Source organism: Notamacropus eugenii, chromosome 3 (genome assembly GCF_028372415.1).
Source record: "Notamacropus eugenii isolate mMacEug1 chromosome 3, mMacEug1.pri_v2, whole genome shotgun sequence".
NCBI classification, from domain to species: domain Eukaryota; kingdom Metazoa; phylum Chordata; class Mammalia; order Diprotodontia; family Macropodidae; genus Notamacropus; species Notamacropus eugenii.
Genome location: NC_092874.1, coordinates 326,532,789 through 326,560,531, shown reverse-complemented (window position 1 = coordinate 326,560,531; position 27,743 = coordinate 326,532,789). Strand labels below are relative to the sequence as shown.

At 35.7% G+C, this 27,743-nt stretch overlaps 1 protein-coding gene across 1 annotated transcript in view; it reads left to right on the top strand.

Moving 5' to 3' along the window:
- Nucleotides 1–15,602, top strand: part of LRRC2 (leucine rich repeat containing 2) — a 183,745-nt gene extending 168,143 nt beyond the window's left edge. Inside the window, exon 9 of the mRNA XM_072596867.1 lies at nt 13,405–15,602. Within this exon, the coding sequence (XP_072452968.1) occupies nt 13,405–13,454 (50 nt within the window). The 3' untranslated portion in view covers nt 13,455–15,602. The remainder of the gene's footprint in view (nt 1–13,404) is intronic.
- The last annotated feature ends 12,141 nt before the right edge of the window (nt 15,603–27,743 follow it).

The window sequence follows — 27,743 nt, the reverse complement described above, 5'->3', positions numbered from 1 at the left end:
TGAATGGAAATCTTTGCAAGATCTTTCAGCTACATACCCTTTTCTTCTCTGCCACTGCTACCACTCTAATTGAGACCTCATCACTTCAAGCCTTGATGATCCTAAGAGCCTGATGGTGGAACTATCTACTTTAAGGCTCTCTTCACTCCAATCCATTCTCCATCCATCCAATAAAATGATTTTCCTAAAACACATATAGGACTATTCTACTTCCCTTTTCAATAAACTCCCATGGTTTTCTTTTGTCTCCAGGAGCAAATACAAAATGCTCTGTTGGCATTTGAAGCCTTTTATAATCTAGTGCCTTCCTACCTTTCTGGTTTTTATACACCTTATTCCCTAACACATATTCTTCGACCTATTGGTATTGGCTTCCTGTCTCTTCCATGAATAAGACATTCCATTCTCAGCTCCCAGCATCTTCTCTGGTTGTCCTCCATGCTGGGAACACTTTCCCTCCTCCACTCTGACTACTGACCTCCATAGCTTCCTTTAAGTCCCAACTACATGTTTTATTCCTCATTATGTTGTAAGCTTTTTGAGGCCAGGAACTGTCTGTTGCCCCTTTTGTATCCCCAGAGGTTAGAACTGTAACTGGCATAAAAGAGATATGGATTCATTAAAATTTTTTAAATTAAATTTATTATTTATTTTTAACATTCTTTAAAAATTTTTTTTGAGTTCCAAATTCTCTCCCTTCCCCTCCACTGAGAAGTCAAGAAATATAATAACAATTATAGATGTGCAATCATGTAAAACATTTCCATATTAGGTATGTTGCTAAAAAAGCAAGAAAAATAAAGAAAATAAAAAACTTATGCTTCATTCTACACTCAGATTCCATCCATTCTCTCTGTAGAGGTGGAAAGAATTTTTCCTTATAAGACCTTTGGAATTGTCTTGGATCATTATATTGATCAGAATAGTTAAGTCATTCATAGTTAGTCATCACATAATGTTACTATGCATAATGCTCTGGTTCTCCTCACTTCACTCTGAATTAATTCATAGAGTCTTTGCGCATTTAACCTGCTCATCATTTCTTATAGAACAACAGTATACCTTCACAGTCATATACCACACTTCCTTAGTCATTCCCCACATGATGGGCATCCCCTCAATTTCCAATTCTTTGTCACCACAAAACAGAGCTGGTATAAATATTTTTGTATATATAGGTACCTTTGCTTTTTCTTTGATCTCTGGGATATGGAATGCCCTCCCTCTCTCCCTCTCCTTCTCTCTCTCCCCCTCTCTCTCTCTTCTCTCTCTCTTTCTCTCTTTCTTTCTCTCTCTCTCTGTCTCTTTGACTGTGTCTTTCTCTGCCTCTGTCTTTATCTGTCACTGTCTCTGTCTGTCTTTCTCTCTGACTGTATGTCTTTTTGTCTATCTGTCTCTGCTTCTTCTCATACATGTATACATACAATACGCACACCTGTAAGTCAGGATACAAATCCCCAGTGCATTTTGACTCAATAACTAAAGGGTCTGTGACAGGTCCCAAAGGGCAATCTCCTTCTCCATCGCCCTAAGAGATAGGGAGAAAGTGAAGTCTTGAAAGAAGTGAGAAGTGAGCCATCTTCCTAAGGAGAGGGCATCAGAATCTCTAGAACCCTCTGAGGAGAAGCTTCAGGAGCTTTAAATAAGTACTGCTACACTTGGATAAAGGAAGGCAGGAGGGGACACCAGCTCTTGCCAGAGCCCGGTTTTTCAAGTGAATTTACCTGCATGAGAACAGGAAAGTGGAGGCCCCTGTAATTCTTACAGCACTGTGTGATTAGAGCTGAATGCAAGTCAGATGGAGAAATTGTAATTACGTAATTCTGAATGCTGGGGATTGTCCTAAAGCAGGAGGAAGAGAAAAGAGAAATGATTTCAGTTAGACTACATTATTGTTCTGAACCTTCAACATATTTACAGTAATTGGATTTTATGGTTTCCAAAGTGCTTCAGTCACCACAATCCTGCGTTGAAAGGTGTGCAAATATTCCTGTTCACATTTTACAGGGGAGGAGACTGTGACTTGTTTATAGTTACATAGCTGGTTAAATAGTAAAGTTGGGACAAGAACCCAGATCTAGTGGTATTTCCTAGTATGTAACTGGGCCTCATTCATGTCCATAGGAATGTATGGTCCCTCGTAAGGCAAAGAACAAATAAACACATAAACGGATGAATAAATAAATAAAGGTATGCTCAGAAAATGTCACTTCTCACAAAAATGTTTTTATATGACATGCATCCTTTTGAAATTACAAATGATAAAAGTATGCTAGATAATTAGTCTGGGGTTATTAACCACATGCAGCAATTTCTATAAAGTTGATTTTTTTTAAAAAAGTCATTTATTAGAATCTTTCAAGGCTTCCAAAATTGAGAAAGAAAATTCTATTTTGTTCATATGAATCTTGAAGGTCAAAAAAATGAGATTAGATTCCATGACCCCTAATTTTCCTTCCAACTCAATCTATTTTCCTATGATAGAATCACACATCTCTTCCTGTGGAAATCACAAATCCCTTCCTGTGGTCTATAAAAGTGAACTGTTTACTCTTTCTTGGACTCCCTTTACCTGCAGAATTCAAACCATAACATAATGTTATGAAGCTGTATTCTGGGAATAGGAGTGTTGAGGAGTGGGGAAGACCCTCTGTCTATATGGAAAATTAACGTTGAAGTATAAAAAAAAAACAAGTTGTGTATGCTTGGCCAGGTGAACTGAGAAGAGAGTTCCTGGACCTCAAATCCCTCTCAACCTTCTGCTTTGCTGTCTAAGGAAGTCAATGAGACTGGAAACTCGAGAGAATTTTCCCAGATCAGCAGCTGGTAGTTAGCAGGTCACTGAGGAATTTCTTGAAGGAGCACATGGCAGAAATAGACATGTACCAGCTCACTTTACCCAAGACAGGAATCACAGCTTTGGGAGTTGTCTTATAGGTGATAATGTGCCAGAGTTTGACAGTTTGGACACTTGACCTTCTAGAGAGAGGAGGGAATTTCTTGATACAGTGTACTCCAAGGAGAAGAAAGAAGATTATCTATTTAAAGAACAGAGCTAGTAAAAGGAAAGACAGTGCAGTTCCAATGAGAACGAGATTGTTGAATAAGAGGACTGGATATGGTGTGGGAAAGAGGGACTTTGTAGAATGTCAAAAGATTGTCCTGTTAGGAACACCATTTTTAATTCCCTTCTGAGTATTGTGGTATCTGGTTATGGGCATCTATGCATTTTGTTTATTTTCTGCGGAAATATGTATATATGTATGTTATAATATGTACTTTGTTATCTTGAATATTTGTACGGGAGAAAATATTCTATTATCCATTTTTGGGAAGAGCTAGACATGAGACTGCACCATGAGCAAAATGGGAGATTTTTCTGGAGAACTTCATGTGGACGTATTCAGCTTAAGATACTAGTTTGAGGTCAGGTCCCATGCTTGGACAACAGAGAGGAGCAACTGATTCCTTGTCAGTCAATCTTTAGGTAATTTGATTCTCTGAAATACAATGAATAATATAACAGTGGACATACTCATAGAATTCTTAGACACATCCAAATGAAAATCCATTCCTTATAATCTTAATAAGTTTACTGAGAAACTCATCAGTTTGATAGGCTCACTTTAGATCAGAGGACTTGAAGTTAAGGTGGAAACTAGACCATAGGCAGGGGGTTACTGGTGAATGTTGAATAACCAGCTCTGGGGAAAACAAAAAAATGTGCATGACATTTTAAAATTTAATCTGCATTAACATTTTCTCCATTAATTTGTTAAGGCTTAAATCAAATCCTGATTTGTATCTTGCTGATTTCTGCAAGGTAAATACATTGAAAATCTAACAATTGGCTCTCTTAAGTCAGTATAAGTTGACTTCACCAAACTAAAATAATGAATCCTAATTTTTAAAACATTCTTTATAGTTTCTGACATTTTTTTCTTGTGAAAATTTGAATCCTTTTAACTCATGTCTCAATACAGTATCCTAGATTTACATAAGTTGATCAAGGGATAATAACTTGTATATAGAGAGCTTTTTATGGGTTACAAAGTATTTTCCTCATAATAATCCTGTGAGAATTCTCTTGGGAAAACAGATAACAGTCAGTAAAGTTGGTTTTTATCGTGACTCTAAAGGTAAAAGAAACTTCATTTCATGGACATTTGGTCATCTCGTATTTCAATGATACTGAAAGCACATGACTCAGTCCATCCACAGGCTAAGATACAATGGCAAAAGTATCATTAAAAAGAGATCTTTCTTCATAAGTAAGGAGACAGAAATAGTACAAGAAAGCTAATTTTAGTTTTATTCAAAAATCTAATGAAAAATTCATTCAAAGAAGTCACTGCTCTTACTGTCCCTAGAGATGTGGCAGAATAACAAAGACCTCACAGAAAAGTCAGTCTCTTAGTATTTGAAGGGTTGTCAGATGGAAGATGAATTAGATTTCTTCCCCTTGGCTTAAGGGAGTACAGAATGAGGAACAATAGATGGGAGCTATGAAGAAGTAAATTTAGGCTTGATGCTAGGGAAAAAAAAAAACAACTTCCTAATAATTAGAACTCTCTAAAAGTATAAATAATGAAAGTATAATAGAAGTATAAAAGTATAATAAAAACTGTCTAAAAGTATAATAGGGAGGTTGTGTGATACCTTTCAAGGCATGTATTCAAAGAATCTAGAAGACTTGAGAACTGACTGGACTTGGGTAGATTATCAATGTGGGTGAAAGTCAAGGAAGACTCAAGTAGCAGTTAGATGGTACAGAGAACTAACTGAAGGTTGGATGTGGAATCAGAAGGAGCTGAATCTGAATCTTGCCTAAGATGCATGTTAGCTGGGTGATTCTGGGCAAGTCATTTAACTGCTCTCAGCCTCAGTTTTCTCACCTCTAAAATAAGGATAATAATAACAACTACATCAAAGGATTGTTTTGAGGATCAAACGAGATAATATATAGAAAGCGCTTTGCAAACCTTACAGCACTACGTAAATGCTAGCTCCTATTGTTAAGTGGCAATTGTCCACTTTGACATGTCAATAGTATAGATGGTTTGGATAATTCAGTCATTGAAATAATGTTTATAATCCATGTAATTTTTTTGTTTTTAGTTTCTAATTGTCTAGATCATCCTTAGTTTTCTTTGGGGGTGTGATGCTTAAGTAGTGTTTAATTATCAACTCTCTGGTAGAAAAAAAATGCATGCAGGGCACAATTTTAAGTTTAATTTGCAATATTAGCATTTTTTCCATCACTTTTTAAAATCTAGAAATAAAAAAAGGAAAAAAAAGTCAAGCCTTGTTTTGTAGTATTTGCTGATTTCCAAGGTATAAGTAATCACATGGAAAATTTAACAATAAATTCTTGAGAGCAGTTTAAGCCGATCCCAGCATGCTTCCTACCTCAAGTTCAATCTTTTTGGTAAAGAGTGGCATAATCTCAACTATTTTCAAAACCTAAACACAAGGAAAGAGCTTGTTAATTTACTGTAGAATTTAAAAGTCTAAAGAGTCATTAAACATCGTTCTAGAAAGTCTGTGTAGTGTGAATGTATGGAACACATCTTATTAGGCCTCCCTTTTTCCCTCTACCCCTTCTCTAGAATATGAAGAAGTCATCTTTAACTTTGCTGGGGAAATTGTAACCATTCTTTACCACCTCACTTTCTTCCCCTTGACATGTCAAAATCTCTTTTACTTTTCTCCAGTCCCTGATAATGAGGTGGTCCATCTCCTTGCCAAGCAAGCTCCTCTACATTTGCTCTTGATCCAATTTCCTCTCATCGTCTCTACCAAATTGCCTTCTTAATCATTCCACTTCTCATTCTTTAATCTTCAGTCTTGAGACTTTCAGTCAATATGGTTGCCTGAACAGGGACAAAGTATCACAGTTCCCTCACCTCTATTCCAGGAAAAACCCAGAAATTCACACTGGACTTAATAACGATGAAGAAATTGAAGGAGAAACTGCAGTGACTTCTTTCACTTCAAAACTGCCAGCAGGCCCTGGAGAATAGGAAAGATGTCAACATAGGAAAATAAGCCCATAGCTTCCCAGTGCAACCTTTGAAGGGCAGAAGCACATGCTGCTTATAAAGCTGTCTAGAGGCAGCAAGTGTAAAAGGTTCCCCTGAGAAAACCCCAATGTGGTTGAAACATATTGGGCCACACTTGGAAAATCTGGGTAGCAGCAGTGACTAGGGCAGGCTTGACTTGGACCAGGACACCCTAGGCCTCTAAGTTCTCTACTATCCTGTCATGATGAAGATACAACATTCTGAACTTCAAAAATTCAGGGAGGCCTGACCCCAGGTGGGGGATGTCAGTACAGGTGACCTAAGTAAGGCAAAGCAGGGCCAACCACCCCATCCATCCAAAAGCACTTCAGAGTATGCATCCTATTTCTAGCATAAAGTTCAGGAACTAAAGCTGAAGAAGGAAACAAACCAATAAAAGACACTGATTGTAATTTTTTGAGCCATCCCTTAGTTGATGGACATTGTCTTTTATTGCCACCACTCACATACACACACACACACACACACACACACATGGTGCTATTAACATGTCTGCCTTTTCCTTCTTCTTTAATATCTTTTGTATAGAAGTCTTGCAGTAATATAGCTAGGTCAAGGGACATATGCTGTTTAGTAACGTTTTGTGAATAATTCCAATTTGTTTTCTAGAATGGTTTTATGTGTTCACAGGTCTGTTAACAGTGCGCCAGTCTGCCTATTTTCCTGATTTTGTCATTTTCTTTAGTTAGTCATCTTTGTCAATCTGGTGACTGAAGAGTGAAACCTCAGAACTGTTTAATTTGTAGTTCTCTAACTATTAGCGATTTATGACATTTTTTCCATCTAGATATAGAAAACGTGGGTTTTTTCCTTTGAAGACCTGCCTGGTCATATCCTTAGACTGTTATTGAAGATTGTTCTTTATTATTACAAATTAAATTAGATCCTTATATATCTTGGAAATAACTTTTTCAGATGAAATTGCTGAAATTTTTTCTGAGTTAATTGCTTCATTTTTAATCCTAGCTTTATTGTATTTATGCAAAAGATTTTTAAATTTTCTGTAATTAAAATCCAATTTATCTTCTGTCATATTCTCTGTTATTTTTTTGGCCATGGAATTTTTTTTCTTTATCAAAACATCTGATAGGCATTTCCCCTTCATGTTTCTCTAATTTGTTTATGATGTGACCTTTTTATATCTAGGTCAGTATCCATTTGGATCTTATCTTGCCATACGATGTGAAGTGTTGCTCTAAACCTAATTTCTTCAGCATTTCTGTTTAATATTTCCAGCAATCTTTATCAAAGAGTGAGTCCATTCCCAAGTAGATGAGCTTTTTGTGTTTATGAAAACGAAGAAGTAGATGATTTCAAAGAAAATAGACAGACTTGTATGAACTAGTTCAGAGTAAGGAAAAGAGAACAAGAAGAACAATTTATGTCATGACATCAATAATATGAAAATGAATAATTTTCAAAACTTCTGTAGACTGAAGAATGAAATAAGCAGGATCAGGAGAAAAATTTATGTATCGAAAGCAACATTGAAAAGAGAAACAACTTTGAAAACTGCAAGAATTATTATGAACACAATGACCAGCCATGAATCCAGAACACCAACGATGAAATATGCCACCCACCTCTTGACAAGGAAGCAATAGATACAGGGCACAGAATCAAACACACTTTTTGAACAAAGCCAAGTATAGCAATGCAGCTTGGCTACACATATTTCTTGCAAGGAAATTCTTTTTTATGGAATTCAGCAGAAGGAATAGAAAATAGATTTCTCTTAATTAAAAAAATAAAACTTTAGCTAAAAAAAAAAGACCTTGACCAATATTAAAAAAAATTATAGGAAATATAGAAATTCCCCTGAAAAAGAAGAGTAACTATGATAACTACATTCTGGGACTCAAAGGGGAAAAAAGGGTCTACAAAGTCTAATCTTCAGTCTCTTCCTATATATTGCCTTTTCCCTATAACCTTCAAAAAAGACCAAGTCTTCCCCATCCAAAAAAAACAAAAACAAAAAATAAGACTAACTTTTATTAGACCCTACCCCGAGGTATTATCCTTTATCTTGTTTCCTTTTATCAACTACACTTCTAGGAGGAAAAAAAAATCTTTCTACACTCATAGCTTTCATTCCTCCTCATTTTATTTACCCCTCACCTCTGCAATTTGGGTTCTGATCTCATCACTCAAATGAAATTTCTTTTTCCAAATGTAATAGTTGTATTTTAATTATCATAGCTGATAGTCACTTTTCTGTGTTCCTAGCTCTCATCTTTTTCAGTCTGTCACATTATTGACCACCTTCTTCTCCCATATACTCTTTCCTCTCTATTGATTGTTTGTAGAGTGTGTGTGTGTGTATATATGTGTGTGTGTGGTGTGTGTGTGTGTCAGAGAGAGAGAGAGAGAGAGAGAGAGAGAGAGAGAGAGAGACAGAGACAGAGACAGAGACAGAGAGAGAGACAGAGAGACAGAGACAGAGACAGAGAGAGGGAGACAGAGAAGGAGAGAGAGAGAGTGATCTACTGTCTCCTGGTTCTCCTCAGGTTTATAACCTTGGGCTTTTCCTCTACCTCACATCAGATATCCAGTCAGTTGCCACACCTTGCCATTTCTATCTCCAAAGCATTTGTCATACTTGGTATGAGCTCTCTACTTATATAGTGACCACCTTATTTCAGGTCCTTATTCCTTCTTATCTGGACTACATGAAGCTTTTATCAGTTCTCCCCAACTGTTAGTGTCCTGTCTTCCTAATTATCATTTTTTACTACCTTGTATATTTTAATACATAATAAGAGCTAGTATGTAGGGTTTGCCAAGTGCCTTACAAATTATCTCATTTTATACTCACAATAGCCCTAGGAAGTAAGTACTATTATTATCCGAATTTGACAGAATTGGGAAACTAAGACTGAGAGAAGGCTAGGTGACTCATTCATGGTCACACAGCTAGTAAGTGTCTGAGAATGGATTTAAAGTCAGACCTTCCTGACTTCACTACCAGAACACTATGCTCTAAACCAGATTGTCTTCCTCAAGAGAGTAAAAATTCTGTAAGAGTATGAATTGTTCCATTTGTATTCTTTTGTCCAGTGTATAGCATAATACCTGGCATATATTAATTGATCAGACCTGAAATCAGGATGATCTGGGATCACATCCTGCCTCAAACATCTATTTGCACTATGACTTTGGGCAAGAATAGCTAATAAAAACAGTTAGCATTATGTAGCATTCTAAGGTTTGCAAAGCATTTTTCATGTCTTATCTAACTTATCTAACAATGTTGTGAATTATTAGTGAGGTAGGTGTTATTATTATCCTCATTTTACAAATGAGAAAACTGAGGCTAAGAGAGGTTAAACAGCTTGACCAAGGACACTTACTAACTGTCTGAGGGAGGATTTGAATTCATGTCTTCCTGATTTGAAGTAAAGCATTCTATCCACCAGCCCATCTAAGTAAGTGACTCAACTTTGTTGAAGCTCTATTTCTGCATCGGTAAAATAGGATTAACATTAACACCTACTTCACAGGGTTGTTGTATGAATAATGTACCTAAAGAGCACTGAAAATCTTAAAAAAAAAAAAACCTCATTTGTCAGCTCCTATTGTTATTATCTAATTCAACGCTTAATTTTCCAATGAGGAAACTAAAATCACCAAAATTATAGGCTTGTCCACAATTATACAACTTGTTAGTGGCAAATCTAGAATTATACCCCAGGTTTCTTTATTTTTACTTTAAAGAACTTTGCAGTATATGTTGTAGACCACTATTCTTTTACATTGTTTAAAATATTCCTTTAAAAGATTCTACTTATGTACTTCTGACAATATATTTTGGCATTGAGAATAGAAAATGAGATTGGAACTATATAAGAGATATATATGATTTGCCTATCTTAGAAAAAATGAAAAATGCCTCCTATTTTCTGAAGTTGTTTTAATTTTCAGGAGTTTTATTATGTGACTAATATTGAGTTTACTCCATGATTTAGGGGGAAAAATTAGGGAAGGAGTAGGGAGGTTATTAGGCTGCAAGATGTCAGGTTTAATTAAACATGGAGTGCATGCATTATACACTATTGAATTGATGAAGATGTAGCCTTAGTTAATTCATTCTCAGTTCAGTACGTTCCTCAGCTTCTATAAAATTCATTTTTGTTCCATCAAATCTTTATGCTGCGAGGTTGTCTAGATGGTCTCTTGGGTCCTTTCCATCTCTAACATTCTGTGCAATTCAGTGAAATTTAAGGAGGCAATTGGAATAAAGCAAAGCTACTCTTGAAGATTAAGATTGAAGCTTTCCTCTGAGGTCCATGTCATCCTGCTATATCACTGGGAGGAGGGGAGAGAATAAAGGAGCAGTGTTTTCTTTTAATGAATTTTTCATTAGGGTTTTGAGTAAAGCTAAGACAGGCTCATCTTATTTTTGTCCTCTCAGTTATACTATTTACTTTTTAATATAAAAATCCAGAATTCAGAATCTATCATGACTACCATTTTATTGTTACTGTAAAAAGTAAATATCTTTTTTTAATTGCTACTGCACCTAATTCTGTCAGTTGATATGTCATGTGCTCTGAATAATATTTTTGCTTGTTAATCTTTTAATATCACCTTAGTAAAAAAGAAATACATTCTTTAAAACCATTTACCTTTTTACTGAACTAAATGTGTCTTAAAAAAATAAACTATTCTTTCTGGATGATCAAATTCAGTGACTTTATTCCTATGTTGAGAGAAGTTACAAGATCATTGGATTTAGAATTAAAAGATATCTCAGAGATTAAACCTTTTCATTTTAGAAATGAGGAAATAAGGTTCAAAGAAATAGACAGACTTATCCGGCATGGCACACATTGTAAGTAAGAGAACCAGGATTTAAACTTAAGTCTTTGAATTCATGATTCAGGATTCATTCTATTTATTTTCAGTTCCTGTCTCATCAACCAATTGATTCATCCAGGGGACAGGGGACAAAAGTAGGATTCAACTAATCAGTAGACACAAATGTAATACATTATTACTAATATATTATATAGCATTATTAATATACTTACAATGCAACTCAAAGACAAAGTAAACCCATTTGATAAAAGTAGGGAAATAGAAATAAATTAACTGGAACCAATTAAATTATTAATAGTCATTTAACTGAATTCTATACTTTCATCAGCCCTTTTAAAAACATATATATATATATAGGATCTAAGATATCATGAGTGCTGGTTCTCCTTCCACAAATGTAAATTTGAACTCCTCTGTTACTTCATATGTTTTTTGCGAGTTGCTATGGGATGCATTTGTAGAAGAATATATACACACTTATGTATGTATTGTAAATAGGATATGTTGAGTTGGATTATTCAACCATGCTTATGCATTGTTTTTCTCATCCTATTACTGACTCAATGCCCAAAAGTATTTTTCCGTGTAAATAATATCCACTCTCTTTTTGCTCTAGAAAACAATGACAAAAGACTCTCTAAGTCTCTATTTTTAGTTCCAAATCTCCAGACAGATGTCACTCTGTGAAAACATTTCAGCTATATGAAAGAAATTAGGTTAGAATTATATCTCCGTTGCATACCACAATGAGCTCCAAATAAACGACCTAGATAGAAAAATCATATTATAAAGAAATTAGAGGAGAAGGGATGAAAATACTATTTACAACTATGGATGGGGGAAGAATTCTTGATGAAACAAATGATGAAGAGGATCAGAGGAGGTTAAACAGACAATATTTATTACATAAAATTGAAAAGTTTGAGTAAATCAAAATCAAGGTATTTAAAATTAAAGTTGAAATAACTAGGGGAAATGTTTGTGGTAGATTTCTCTGACAAAGATCTGATATCCAAGACATATATGGAATTAATACAAATAAAGAAGAATAAATATCATTCCTTAATCTATAAGTGGTGAAAGAATATCAGTAGGTTGTCTTCAAAAGAAGATAGGCAAGCTATCACAAAATGTATGTAAAATGCTCCAAATCATTAAGAAGGAAGATGAAAATAAAGGCAACTCTTTGATGCCTCCTCACAGCCATCAGATTGGCAGAGATGTCAGAAAAAGGAAATGACAATTGTGCAGCTATGAAGTAATCTAATCATTCTGAATAGCAATTTTTAATTATACTCTAAAAGTCATTAAACTGTGCATCCTCTTTGACTTAATAATATCACTAATAAACTTATAATCCAAAGATTATAAAAAAGAGATAGAGGAACCATATGTACAAAAATATTTATCATAGCACCTTCTGGTATAGTAAGCTGGGTGCCCATAAATTGTAGAATGTCTGAACAAATTATAACACATGAATATGCTGATATATCATTGTACCACAAGAAATGGTGAAAGAGAGGGATTCAGAAAAGCTTGGGAGGACTTGCATAAACTAATGTAAAGTAAAGTGAGTAAACCCTGAATACAAGGACAAGAGAAATAATTGTGGAAGATTTAAGAATTATGATCAATACGTTGACCAATAAAAACTTCAAAAGATTGATGATGGATGATTCATATTTTTTACCTCTTCACACAAATATAATAGACTAGAGGAGAAGAATGAGACTTTCAGATACAGTTAATATGTGAATATGTTCCCTTCTAAGGAGAGCTTTTCAATTTTTCTTGGTGTAAATGGATAGGTGAAAATAGTGATAAGAAAAGGAAAAGATGGAGGAGTAATGATGAATTACAAAAAAAATGGAAGGAGGCAGAAGGAAGTTCAGAAAGAGACACAGATGAGCAATGGAGTGTTGAACTACCTTGTTAAATATGAATTATTAAAAAACCCCCAAAGTGTTTATAATGGAAATAAATAAACCAAATTATATGTAACAGATGTTCATAGTTTCATATACAAAGTGAAATAGTAGAGATTGACCCATAAGACACTAAATACCACTCAGTCTTTTGTGTTGTTGTTGTTATTGCCTCTATCACTTCAAAATTTTTAAAAAAATTATAAGTACCTTTGCTTTTTTGATTTCACTCCCAATCCAATGTCATTAGCTCTTGTAACTTTTATTCTAGTAAGCTTATATGGGTGACCAACTTTTTATTCTAGTAAGCTTATATGAGTGAACAACTCTTCAGAGCTGGCAACTCTTGATACTAGACAACTGAATATTATTTACAATTTAAAAATTCCTACTATTTGTTTGGAATGCAATCGCTTCTTCCATGAGGGCAGATTTTAACTCATTGCAGCAGTTGTTATGAAAAGTTTCTTTCTTTTTTTTGAGTGGTAATAACATGCTTAGAAACAGAGTTAAGACATATATTTTCGCTTATTTATGAAAGGTTAAAATTAAATGGATTTTTTTTCTTTTTACAGAATCTGTTCCTAGCTATACCACAAAAATATCATTTAATCTTCAACTTTGATGTCATCCTGCAAGAAGACTTAAAAATCCTCTGATTATGATCTTTATGAGTGGAAAACTTTGGTCTTCTGAACTAACTCAACTGTCCTATAAGTACAACAGACTCATTTTCTTTTTATTCCTAACAGCAACGGCATGTGCTTTAGAACAAAACCCAAAAAACTATTTTGATAATTAAGAAGTGATCATTTTAGAAAAATATGTGATTTTTGAAGCTGCATTTTTAGAGACCAAATTCATAAGTTGACAAATTATTTTCAAAATCGGTGAAGTGATATTGTATAAAGTATTCATATTAGATTATTTTGCTCTTTTAAACATAATTTGTAAAGTTTTATTTTTTTAGAATTATTTTCCTTGGTTTTTACAAAGTGTTCTTTCCATGGATTTTAAATGATACTGTAGGAAGTGGAGGTTTCCACATCTGGATTATGTATTCAATCCAGTAGATATTTTTTAAGTGTCTACTATGTGCCAGGCATTGTACCATGTGCTGGAAATACAATGAAAAAAAAAAACAAAGACAGTCCCTGACCTCAAGAAGATTATAACCTAATGCAGGGCTCTCAGAAAACACAAAAGAAGAGTCAGGAGAAAGACATGGGTAAAGAGTAGAGGTTACATAGGTGTGGGAACATCTTGTTCCATGGGGTTAAAACCAGGCAGAGCAGCAGATGAAGATTGGACTGAACTGAAAAGTCTAGTTTCTGTCCTCTATAAAAGAAAGGCATTGAGAGAATAAGTTTATTATGTAAACTAATCATGGGGATGCTTGGAGTATTGAAAGGGGGGATTTGGAAGAGGAGTTTTCAAACGGTTAGGGTTGGAGAAGGACATTTAATGGTGATGAGAATCACCTGTTTTCAGGCTTATTCCTCTTTTATCTTCCTTACACTAATTCCATAAACTCATGAAGCAGTCCTTCAGTTCTGCAGTGACCAAACGCTGAATTGCAGAGAAGTAATAGCAGTGTTTAAGTCTCTTCTGACAATAATAGTGATTGACGATGACGATGATGATGATGATGATGATGATGATGACGATGATACCAGACCTTTATATACAACATTAGATACATTGTTTCATTTTTGTCACTTGATAACATTGTGCAGTAGGCAGTAACAATTACTTCCATTTTACAGAAGAGGAAACTGAGACTCAAGAAGTGAACTGATTTGGTGGTATTTATACAACTAGTAAGAGTCAGAGGCAGAATTTGGACTCTGATGTCTTTAAACTGTAGTATTAACACTCTTCCCATTATGTCCCACTGATATAAACCTATTTCTGCTAACTGTGAACCAGTTTCTTCTCACTAAAACAAATATAGGAGGCAAATAAACAGACACAATCATGGAAACCATTCGAACACAGGTAGGGTATTTAATAGTGTACTGTTATAATTAAAGAGATTTCTATCAAATAGATTAAAAGATTAAGGAAAAGCAAAATAATATTACTATAACTTTAAATAAGAGCATTTTTGTTAAAATTATTTTTGAACCAAATTTAAAGTCTCTAATTGTATAATATTAATGATTTTGGAAGTTGTTTATTGACTTATAAAGGTAAATTTTATAAAGAATCAAAAGAAAAAATGAATGTTAACTTGGTGGAAAGTGTGGATTTACATATGAATCAAGTTCGCATAATTTACATATAATTTTCTTTCAATAAAGTTGGAGTTTTATGCAAAAATCCCAGTCTGTCTCATATATGAATGAATGTCAAAAAAGTTTTAATAAACTATAATTATTTTGATATTAATGTATCCCAAAGATTAAATGCACCATTTGAATATATTTGAAGATACTATTTAATTGATATATTCATGTAAATATAAATACAACAGATCAAAAAAGGATGTAAACCTCAGTGAAAGTAATGAAAGCAAATTTTAATATAGTGCCATAATACAGTTTGTTTTGAGGAAGTTAAAAAATGTAAATGATGTATTGCAAGTTAGTAAATGATTTGGGAAAGAAATTTACATAGAAGAATGTAAATGGGACCATTAAAGCAGCTTAACTCAATGAGGAGAAAAGAATTCTTTGAAAGAAGAGTTCCTATGTTTAGGAAAGTTTTAATTTCCATTTCTCATATGATGAAAATAAAGCATGGGGAACATATATGACTTCTTTAGAGAAAGAAAATAATTAATAGTAAATTAAAAATTAAAAAATTTATTTTTTCACTTTCCACTGGAACTGATGTCCTTTGTAGGAAAAAAATAAAGTTATATTTAGAAAGAAGAATCTTTTATATGATTTCAAGGAGGTTATGATAGTGAATATCTGTTGAGGATATGATGACTTTTTTTGGTACCTAAAAGTTGAATTTGCTCTATTTGGACCCAACCAGCAGAATTAGAAACAATTGCTAAAGTTGCATGACTGTAAATTTAGGTTTATCAACAAGAAAACTTAATGTTGAGTAGTGGCATCCAAAAGTGAATGAATTTCAGCAGGAGCTAATGGAATCTTCCTCTTGGTCAGAGAGATGTTGGATGTACATCGTAGAGGGGATAATTAATATAGTACAGATTAGACTAGATTGGGGAGGGGAATCTGTTACCTTGAGGCCGCATGTGGCCCTCTCAGTCCTCAAGTCAGTCCTTTGATGGAATAGATCCTCAAGTGCAAAAAGGGCCTCTCTAGAGGACCTATAGGGCCATGTGTGGCCTCAAAGCTACAGGATCCCCATGCCTGGATTAGATAGTCCAGAAATTTTCTCCCAATGCTGAGATTTTTGTTCTTAATGTGAACAACTCAATTCAAAGGAAGGCCCCTAAGTAGTCAGCATATGCTAATCAGAGATCATTTATTTTTATTTTTGTTATTGAAAGGGAGGAGTTTTGGGTGGTGTGAAAGGCATCAAAGTTGCAGCTGGGGTCCTTGTTTAAGACTAAAAGCCTTAGAGGTGAGATGGGACCTAGATTATAGCCACATTTGCTCAATAGCATTCTCATTCAATTTTGTTTACCTTTGGAATCATATGCTGGCTTTTTTGAAGAGTCTTTCCCTCCATGAGCATTTCCTGAAGAGAACCTGCAATGGCTTGTGTGTTCCCTGTCACAGTCAGAAGTCCAAAGGACCAGGTGCTAACACTACTTTCCCAAGATCTTGCAAACTTCACCTCTTTTGCAGATAGGGACCATTTAAATTATTATTTTCCAACAATATAGATAGACTCATACAAATGGGTGTTGGTCCCAGATTAAAAACAATAGGGAAGCCCTGTCTCTTTAGGAGGAAGTAGCGAAGTCCTCACATTCAGAAGGCTGGGCAACATTCTTCATATCTTTGTGTTCCTGGTGTTGAGACCAAGTCAATAAACACCAATTATATGCCACATTATTGAGGAGATAAAAGTTTAAATGATAATAAAATGATAACATTCATATAATCTTTTAATTTTCAATAATACTTCAATCATAACAGTAGTAAAAATATTATGTTTGCCACACAGTCCTTCTTATTATGTAGCTCAAAGTCTACTAGAAAGTATAGGTTTTTAAACATTTTCACCTTTACACCTCATTCCCTGTACTCCAGAGATTTACTTCATTATTGCAAAAGTGCTATGGTGATGTTATATGTGATGTTATATATGCTAATGTGGTGTTATAGCTGGTTTTAAAATTTTTTCATATTTCTTTTAGATCACTCCCTTTTCAAAATGAGCATCTGGCTGGAATCTATTTGATTACTAGAGGCCTCCTATTAACTATCTGTTTCCATGAGATAATGGAAAAATCTTTATGTTTTTCAGTATCTAGTGACATCTCCCCTTTCCCCTTCCATTTCCTCACATCAACCCCCAGGCAAAATAACAACAATAAAAGAACACCCATAGATTTCCTGTGTGAGTTTTCTCACAGTGTGGAAGACTTCCACAGACCAGTTTGACCTACTTTGGAGGTCTGCATGCCTGAAAATATAGCTCATAAGCCACTTACAATGTGTTTCCTTTAAACAGTAATTCAAAGGACAAAACAGAGTTATTTAATGAAATATTCAAAACAAAGACATTTGATAAAATAGCAAACAAAAAATGCCAAAACAAACTCTGGCAAGGGATTGGTTGGTCATAAAAACCTCCAGTGTGGGAGAAGCATAAATTAATGTGAGATCAGCTCTCTGACAAAAGGGTGAGGTTTTCAAGTAAGTACTAAGTCAGGAGTTTTGATACTAGTGGAAAATGAGGTAAGAAGGGCAGGGTGGCAGTAGTCCATGTCAATAGTAGCAGAATGGTGGCAGCCACATCTGTAGTACTGCTTTTTAATATCAATTCAATGTAGGTTATACACATGTAGTTATGCAAATCACTTCTATAACAGTCATACTGTGAAAGACTAACTATTCTTCCCATTTACCCTCCCTTCTATCATCTCCCCCATGTCACACATATCTCCTTCCTCCCTACTTTCTAGTAGTGTAACATTGATTTTCACACCAATTTGAGTGTGCACGTTATTCCCTCCATAAACCAATTGCAATGACGGTAAGGTTCACTCTTTCCCTCTCACTTCCCCTTTCTTCCCCTCCATTGAAAAAGCTTTTTCTTGCCTCTTTTACATGAGATAATTTGCCCCCTTCTATTTCTCCCTTTCTGCTTCCAATATATTCCTCTCTCATCCCTTAATTTTTTTTAGATTTCATCTTTTCCTATTCAACTCACTCTATCTAACAACCCACTATCTCTATCTATCTATCTATCTATCTATCTATCTATCTATCTATCTATCTATCTATCTATCTATCTATCTATCTATTTATCTATCTACCCATCTAATCCCTCCAACTACCCTAATACTGAGAAAAGTCTCAAGAGTTACAAATATGATTTCCATATAGGAATGTAAACAGTTCAACTTTAGTAAGTCCCTTATGATTTCTCTTTCCTGTTTACTTTTTCATGGTTCTCTTGATTCTTGTTTTTGAAAGTCAAATTTTTCTAATAGCAATTTAAATGGAAAGATTCTTTCTCATTAATTAATAAGTCCATATATCTGGAAGCCTGGGTCATAAGTGGTAGGAGGAGCTTACTGAAGAGGCAGAACAGGAAGGGTGGAGCAGAACCAGGAGGAAGAGAGTGAGTGGGGTCAAGTCAGAGGGGATAGAACATAGGCCAACTGACACAGGCCCAACTGACATATTGTGTTAGTTGATAGTGAGAAGACCCTGGCTAAAGGAGGGGAAGTTTAAGAGTGGCTTCATCCTCTGCTGTGATCATGCTTATTAACTTCTTGGTCACCATGACAGATTTTGCTTTCTGCTTCTGGGATCTGCCTTTCTGTTGCTTAAATAAATGTCTTTCTTCTGCCTTCTATGTGGAGAATCTTTTATATTTTGTGACTGAGAACTATGCTGGCATATTAATAGTCACCAATAGTTATTAATAGTGACACAATTTTCTATTCAGCTTTGGTTTTTTAATTTGAAAGTTCTATATTTCATTGAATTACTATTTTCCCCCCTAAAGTATTAAGCTCTGTTTTGCTGGGTAGGTGATTCTTGGTTTAAATTCTAACTCCTTTGACCTCTGGATTATCATATTCCAAGGCCTGCGATCCCTTAAGCTACTGGATCTTGTGTTATCCTGATTGTATTTCCACAATACTTGAATTGTTTCTTTCTGGCTGCTTGCAATGTTTTCTCCTTGACCTGGTTGCTCTGGAATTTGGCTACAATATTCCTAGGAGTTTTCCTTTTGGAGTCTCTTTCAGGAGGTGATTGGTGAATTCTTTCCTTTTTCATTTTTACCCTCTGATTCCAAAATCTCAAGGCAGTTTTCCTTGATAATTTCTTGATGATTTCTAGATTCTTTTTTTGATCATGGCTTTCAGGTAGTTCCAGTTGTTTCTCCTGGATCTATTTTCCAGGTCAGCTGTTTTTTCCAATGAGGTGTTTCACTTTGTCTGTTATTTTTTCATTCCTTTGTCTTTGTTTTATAATTTCTTGATTTTTCATAAAATCATTAGTTTCCATCTGCTCCATTCTTATCTTTAATGAATTATTTTCTTCAACAAGCTTTTGGATCTCCTTTTCTATCTGGCCAGTTCTGCTTTTTAGGGCATTCTTCTCCTCATTGCCTTTTTGTATCTCTTTTGCCATTTAGGTTAGTCTATTTTTTAAAGTGTTATTTCTTTTGACATTTTTTGGGGTCTCCTTTAGTAAGCAGTTGATTTGTTTTTCATGATTTTCTTTCATCACTCTCATTTCTCTCCCCAATTTTTCCTCTGTTTCTCTTACTTGATTTTCAAAATCCTTTCTGGGCTCTTTCATGGCCTGTGACAAATCAATATTTTTCTTGGAGGCTTTGGATGTAGGAGCTTTGATTTTGTTGTCTTCTTCTATTTGTATATTTTGATCTTCCTTGTCATCAAAGTAAGATTCTCTAGTCTGACTCTTTTTCTGGTTTTTGCTCATTTCCCCAGCCCTTTACTTGACTTTTCAGCTCTTTGTCCAGGTAGTTCTCTGCTTCCAGTGGTGGTGGGGACTATACTGTCAGCCGCTAGATCCAGCCCACAATCTGTGGGCCTAGGGTTCTAGAAACAGTCACTGCCCCTGCCCCTGTCCCTGTTGCTGCTGCCTTGGGTTCCTTCACCCCCTCAGCCATCCTGGGACTATAGCTGGACCAGTCTCTTCTTTCACACAGGTCCCACAGTATTTTGCACTGATCTTCCAATTTGTCCTCGGCATTTTGGGGCCATGAAGTGTGGAAACCACCTCAGTTGCCCAAGATTCAGTCCTCCTGAGGCCTGCTCAGATCCTGTCTGTGCAGGTGCAGCACAAGCTGGACTTCATTCTACTCCCAGCATAGCACAATAAACATTTCCTGTCGACCTTCCAGGATGTCTTGGACTGGAGATTTGCTTCATTCTGTCATTCTGTGGGTTCTGCAACTCCAGAATTTGTTTAGAGTCATTTTTTACATGTGTATTACTGGGCTTGGGGAGAGCTCTAGCAAGTCTGTGCTGTTGTTCTGCCATCTTGGCGTCACCTCTTAATTGCATTTTTTTTAATAGAAAGTATTCTGTTAGAAAATATGTTTATTGAAAAGAAAAAAATAAGTTTATTGAATTTAGTATTATTTCCCATAAGTACTTGTGATTGACTCTGTACTTTTTTTGCCTTGCCTCTTTGTGTCCAACTCTTGCAGAAAGAAGGACCAAGAAGAACAAGAAAAGCAAGAGAGAGCCTTGCATAGAGAGGAACTTATCTTAGCAAAGGGCTGAGAACTCCCTAGCCCATTTTTAAAGAATTATACTCTAACTGGTGGTGTCAGTACATGTTCAAAACTATCCTTTTAAGTGAAAAGAATTACTATTAATTCAGTCTATATTTTATAATACTGCTCTATAAATACAATCCAGTGTTACAGCAGCAAGAAAATATTTCCCAATAAGCCTGGGGCACACTGTCCCCAAAATACACTCTTTAGTAGGAAGAGTGTACATATGTGGGGAGTGAAAATGGATGGATAAATATTCACACAAAGAATATATGTTGCAGAAATTTCTTACCTGGGCTCCTCCAGAGCTTAGAAAGAATCTTGTTGACAACACAGGCTATAACACTTGAGATCAAATAAATTGAGTAGTCAAATTGAAAGAAAAATAAATTTATTGGCATAGTCCCTGCTCAAAACAGTCCCCTTCACCCTACTCCCCTTTCCTAGTGTTAAAATTGGATTTATTTTTACTCTTCAGGCCAAAGTAGAACATACATCCAGTCAATCAATCAAGAAACATTTATTAAGAACCTATTTTATGTCAGGCACTATGCTAAGTGCTGGGCAAAGAAAGGTAAAAGATAGTACCTACTCTTGAGATGCTTATAATTTAATTGGGGAGATGCCATGCAAATAAGGATGTATAAACATGCTATATAAAGGATAAATTGAAATCATAAACAGAGGGAATGCCTAGAATTAAGAAGGTTTGGAAAAGACTTTCTGTATCAAGCAGAATTTTAACTGGGACTTGAAGAAAGCCAGGGAAGCCAGGACACAGAGATCAGAATGGAGAACATTTCAGGAATGGAGGACAGTCAACCGGGGAAAATAACCAGTGATAAAAAATGTCACATTAGAGGAACAAAAAGGACAATGTCATTGGAATGAAGAGCATATAGGGAAAAGTGTGTAAACAGAAAGGTATATGATGAAGTGTAGAGTATATGAAGGGTTTTGAATGTCAAACAGATCATTTTATACTCAACCCTGACAATGATAGGATGTCACTAGGGTTTATTAACTGTGACATAGTCTGCAAATTATGAAGATTACTTTAAAAGTTAAATGGAGGCTGGAAAGACTTGTGTCAGGCAGACCAATCATCAGGCTGGTATAACATTCAGATTTAAGAAAATGAGGGACTGCAACACACTGTTTGTAGTGTTAGAGGAGAAAAGGAGACATATGGGAGGGATATCCTAAAGGCAAAATTGACTGGTCCTGGCAACAAATTGGATATGGAGAGGGATGAGAGAATGAGGAGTTGATAATGACACCTAAGTGGTTAGCCAGGGTGGATGGGAGGATGGTGGTGACTAATTATCCTAAAGCAATATAGAAGACTCACTGATGGGAAGGTGTTTTGAAATCAGGAAATATTTGCCAACTGGAGAGTCAGGTTGTCTTTTTTTTGTCCATCTCTTGCCTCAACCTGACAAATAACCTCAAGGGTGAGATTTCTGGAGGATTCAAGGGGAAGAAGCTCCTAAAGGTCTATGACTATGGGTCATTGTTACTGTAGAAGAAAGAACTTCATAGCACTTCAGCTGAAAAGAGGACACATAGTAAATAAGAACACAGTGCCACCCAACCAATCACATGACTAAAGGTAGAAAGGAACTGCAGCTGTCCATTGAAGACTGAACCAAGAATAACCAATGGACCCAACCAGCAGAGGGCCCAGGAAAGAGTCCATTGGCACAGCAACCTACTCAGACCCATCTGGCAGATACTGTCTAGCTGTTACATGGCCTGCAGAGCTTGGCAGGGCAGTCAATTTCTAGTAGCTACTTGGCCCAATTTATCATCAGTAGAACCTGGTGAGAATCCCACAAAACCATTGAGTGATCTGCTCAACTTATCCTATCCAGTCTTGAGAGCAAAATATACACTCTTTAAAGGGCATTGTTTTTAGATGAGGGGGGAGGGATCTTGGTAGGGAGAGAATACAGGAAGGTCCAGAAGTGCCTTAGCATGATGGGCTATGTGCTGGGGGCCAAGGAACTCTTGTATCAGTGTTTATGAATGTATGCAAGCCCAACCCTTTCTTCTGGGAGAGTTTCATGGCCAAGGACTTTCCTGGAGTCTTTTACCCAACTACAGTCTTGGGATGGGGATTCTGGACCATGAGAGACTTCAGATACTGGGGTTGATCATCTACATTCCTGGGATGTTGGGGGAGCTCTCAGTCTGAACATGACTTCTTTCTCAACAACAATAATGCACTCTAGGAGGAGGAATCTCATTTGGGGCACCATCCCAGTGCAGATGTGCTTAATGCAGAGCCAACTTGGCTATGGGGACCTTCTTGAGAGAGGAAAGACATCAAGGCCATAAGGATCAAGAGTTCTGACTTACCTCGGCCATGTGGGCCCTCTAAATGTGTGCCTCAGTACAATTGTACTTCAAATTCATGCCCTTCTCTTGAACCCTGAGTGTATTTGTGGAAAAGTTTTCTGCTATTGGGGAAATACTTTGCAACTGTTTTTCTTGCTATGATATTTAAATAAATTCCTTTAATTAAATAAACTTTTAATAAAGGAGGAAGATGAGTGAAGGGATTGTGAGCTAGCATTTATAACACCAACCATCTACAAGATTACTCCAGAACTCTGAAAGTAGTAACAGCCACTTCACTTGGGGGCTCTCTACCTATAGCAATGTATGTTGGCAAATAAACTGCAAAAGGAGTTACAGTTGCTTAGAACCAAAGGGGAAAGACAATAATGAAGTGATGTGATCAAGAGGAATTAATAAGAATTTGATATTTAAGTTAAGTGGAATAATATCTCAAGGTTATCTCCGGGAGGGGGTAGGGAAGAAAAAAAAGAAAAAAAGAAAGTTATATGATACCTTTATTATATATTTAAAAGGAGTACATAATAGATTTGCAGTTTCATATACAATCATTTTTTTTTTGAAAATCTAGTACGTTATGGAAATGCTTGTTTTATTTCTTATGTCCGGAGCAAAATTAAAAAAAAAAAAAGGAGCTAAGAAGTCTTCTGATCTTGTCTCCAAAATGATTAGAAAAATTTAGTCTAGCCCTTCACTTGTGCTCTGGGGAATTCACCTAAAATTTTATCAAGCTATCCCATCATCAGGTATTTCATTCTAATCTGGACTCTACCTGTGTTCAACATTTGTTTAGCAAGGTACAAGAGACAAGGAATACACACGCTTTTAATGCCTTTTAAGTATTTACAATGAAATGAAAGAGGACTAATACTGCCTACTATGAATAGGTGTTGTTTTGTTGTCCATCAGTGTAAGGGAATGTGATTTTATTGGAGATGAGAGGAAGAATGAAAAGAGTAGGTGTTCAGTCATGTCTTGGCAGTAGCAGCTTATCTTTTTATGAATGGAATAGATAGAATTTCCTGGAGGAAAGTGGTGAATTAGTTTAAAAAAGGATTTGACCTTTAAGCAAAGGTCTTGGTTCATGAATGGTTCACCAAATACATAATATGTATACACATACAAATGTGTGTATAATATATGTTTCCTCATATTCATACACATGTACATATAATGGTTTGGAGAAACTCAAACATTTAAATAGAGAAAGCTTAGAAGAACTCTTTACTGAAAAAGTAGAATCATCTCATCTTGTGCTTAATTTAATTGAAACATTTGAAATGATTTTCATCCACCTTTACAAAATGATTCTATAATATGTTCCAAATATCATAGTAATATTTTGGCTCCTTAAAATGCCAAAAAAGCATGTGAGGCAGTGCTATAACTGCTTTTAAAAATTTATTATTTTTTTTTACTACAATTACAAGTAAAGAAACAATTGAGAGAAAGGTGCCACATTTATAAATATTTGGATTTTTATCAAAAGACAATTCTTGTTATTTTCTAGAATTCTGATATATTATTTTTGTTCTGTCCTCCCCCTGACACAGAAGTTATTAAAAATGTACTAGAAAACATTACTGGTAACTTTTAGAATCATCAGAGACAACTCTGATCACTAAATATCCATTCAATTTAAAGCATTTTAACAAATATTTATGAAGGACCCACTATGTGGAAATCACTGTGCTACTAGTGAGGTTACAAAAATGAAAAAAGCAACATAGTCTTAAATCTCTAAGAAACTGTAATTTAATGGGAGATCTGATAGTTATTACTTAGATGGCCTTGGGCAAGTATCTTTCCATTTCTTGGTCTGTTACAACTTCAGTTGTAAAATGAGGGGATTAGATTAGAATCCAACAATTTTCAAAGGTTGTTTCTTGGACTATTAGGGATCCACAAGACTCTTCAAGGTCAAAACTATTTTCATAATAATATGTTTTAACTTCTAATATGGTACATATAAAACATAACTCCATAAGGAAAAGTTCTTTGGGATCTTCAATATTTTTTAAGCATATAAAGAGGCCTTGGATTAATAAACTTAGAACATGCAAACAAATACATAAGCTATCAGGCAGGAAAGGTGACATGCTCTATTGGATAGAGAGTAGACCTCAAAAACAAAAAGACTTCAGTTTAAATTCTTTCTCTGATACATACCAACTGTGCTAGTGACTCTTAATCTTTCAGTTTAGGAAACTCTCTAAATTTATAAATTTCAGAGAAGGAGGTTAGAAGGAAGAAGGAGAAACTCCTCTTCCAGGAGTTTCCTATACTTGTAAATTCACAGGTCTAATTCCTATCTTGTAGTTAATTATACTTGAAAATGATATATACCTCTAACACAATGAACATTTTTTAAAGGCAAAGACTCTCTGCTTTTGGGTTCGTTATGTATCTTAAAGGATATTGTATGGAAAAGGAATTACATGTCTTTCTGGCTCCAAAATGCAGAACCAGGAATTGTGGGTATTACATAGAGATAAACATAGGCTTAATGCAGGTAGATGGTACAATGGAGAGAGTACTGGACCTAGAGTCAGGAAGACTCGTATTCCTGAGTTCATATCTAGCCTCAGAAATTTATTAGCTATGTGACCTTGAGAAAGTCACTTACCCTTGTTTGCTTCAGTTTCCTCATCTGTAAAATGAACTGGAGAAAGAAATGGCAAACCACTCCAGTATCATTTCCAGCAGTGTCACGAAGCATCAGACATGACTGAAAACAACTGAACAATAAGAAAGGAAAAACTTCCTAATATTTAGAGTTGCTCAAAAGTAGAAATGAACTGTCTTTAGAAGTAGTGGACTCCCCATCTTTGACATTATTCAAATGAAGATTGGCTAGCCATTTGCTGATTATTTTAACATAGAGATTTGGAGAGGTGTACAGATTAGACTGAATTAGAGAATTAGGGATTTTTCAACTCCAAAAGTCTATGCTTTCCAGATATAGGAAATAACATAGGAGAGGGAAAGGAAAGGTGTTATTTTGATTGAGTGCTACTGAGCACCTTCCTCTTAGGTCTGCAAAGTTGGAAAAGATTGAGCAGAAAAAAAAATCAAATTGATGATAGTAGATTGACTTTGATGTCAAGGCTTCATAATTGTAGGTATGAAGTATGACTTTGGTTTTGGAAGCAACATGAATAAGGTCTTGAACACAAGGGAAGAACTGACTTTTTACTTCCAGCCTTTCAGTTTCTTCCTTTGCATTCAAGATAACATACTCTCTGTTTCTGTGTATATCACCAGTCACATACCAGCCCTCCGTCTGCCTTTCCTCTGTGTATTTGCACGAGTATTCCAAGGTGTACTTGTATATATACTGTGTGTACAATGTGTATTGTGTGTGTATATATCTGTGATTCCATCACTGTTGGGGTCCCACTTGACTTTCTGTAGTGGTAATTTAAATGGGGAGATCTTTTCCATTCTTTAATATGCCCACGTGTCCTGCCTGGGTCACAAGGAAGTCTGAGTCACAAGGAGCCTGTGCTGGGAGGAGTTTGCTGAATGGGTGGAACAGGAAGAGGTGGATCTAGAGCAGAGCTGAGAGGAAATTAGTGAGAGAGCAGTCAGAACTGAAGGACCCAGGCAAGCCCATTGTTGGCTGTATGAGAAAGGCATTTTGTTTAAAGGAAGTCTTTTTGTGATTTGTTTAATGGAGCTGGTTTGTGGGAAACCTAGCATGGGGAAGGCTTGGTGATGGTGTTGTTTTCTGCATTGTTATTGTGTATAGATTTTTGTTACTATAATAGATGTGGCTTTCTGGTATCTAAATAAATGTTTTGGTTCTGTCTTCCTTGTGGAGAGTCTGTGGGATTTCATAATTCAGAATTGTGCCATGATGTTCACGGCCACTGTGGGTGCTGTGAATATCACATTGCCGCTACACTTTCCTAATTCCTTCTTTGCCATTCTTAAGAAGCCTTCTCCCTTTGGAAGCTCCTTTCTCCATCATGTTCTAGCAGTTTTCTGACCCTGCAAGATTCCTCTGTCTTTGTGGATCCTTCCTCTGATTATATATTTCCTCCTAGGACCTCTATTTTAACTAAGGTCCTCAGGATAGTCTTGTTCACACCTTCATCACTTTTAGGCTCTGTTCCCAACATAGTGCAATGTGAGTGCTTCTCCCCTCATCTTTTGAGCTTCTTTTACGTGTGTCTTCTCCCTTTAGAATATAAACTCCTCAGTGGCAGGGCCTATCTTTGTTTTTGCATCCCTCATGCTTTGCACAGTGCCTGGCACAAAGTAAGTCATTAATAAATGATTGTTGAATTGACTGTAACTTTTGGTCTTGGAGACTTGCTTATAGTGCAGAGAGAAATAGCGACTTGCTCAAAGTGACACCATCAGTTTGTGTCAGATATAGGACTTAAAGCCAGGTCTTCTTGACTCTGAGCCAGGTCTCTATTTTCCATGCCATGCTGCCTTTTGCCTGTTGTCTAGCATCCATAAATACAGAAACAGCATCGCATTCTCTGTATTAGCTCATTCTACAGTAGGAAGAATTTGGGCATTATACCATTCCTTGTCCATCCTCTCGATGTTCTTGCTGCAAAGATTATAGATAGATATTAGGCCACCCTCAATTCTTCTCTCAGCAAAATGAAACACAGGTTATAGGTGTGGATTTTCTCTGTGTTCAGAGACTCCAAAGCACAGGCCAGCCATGGCTCTT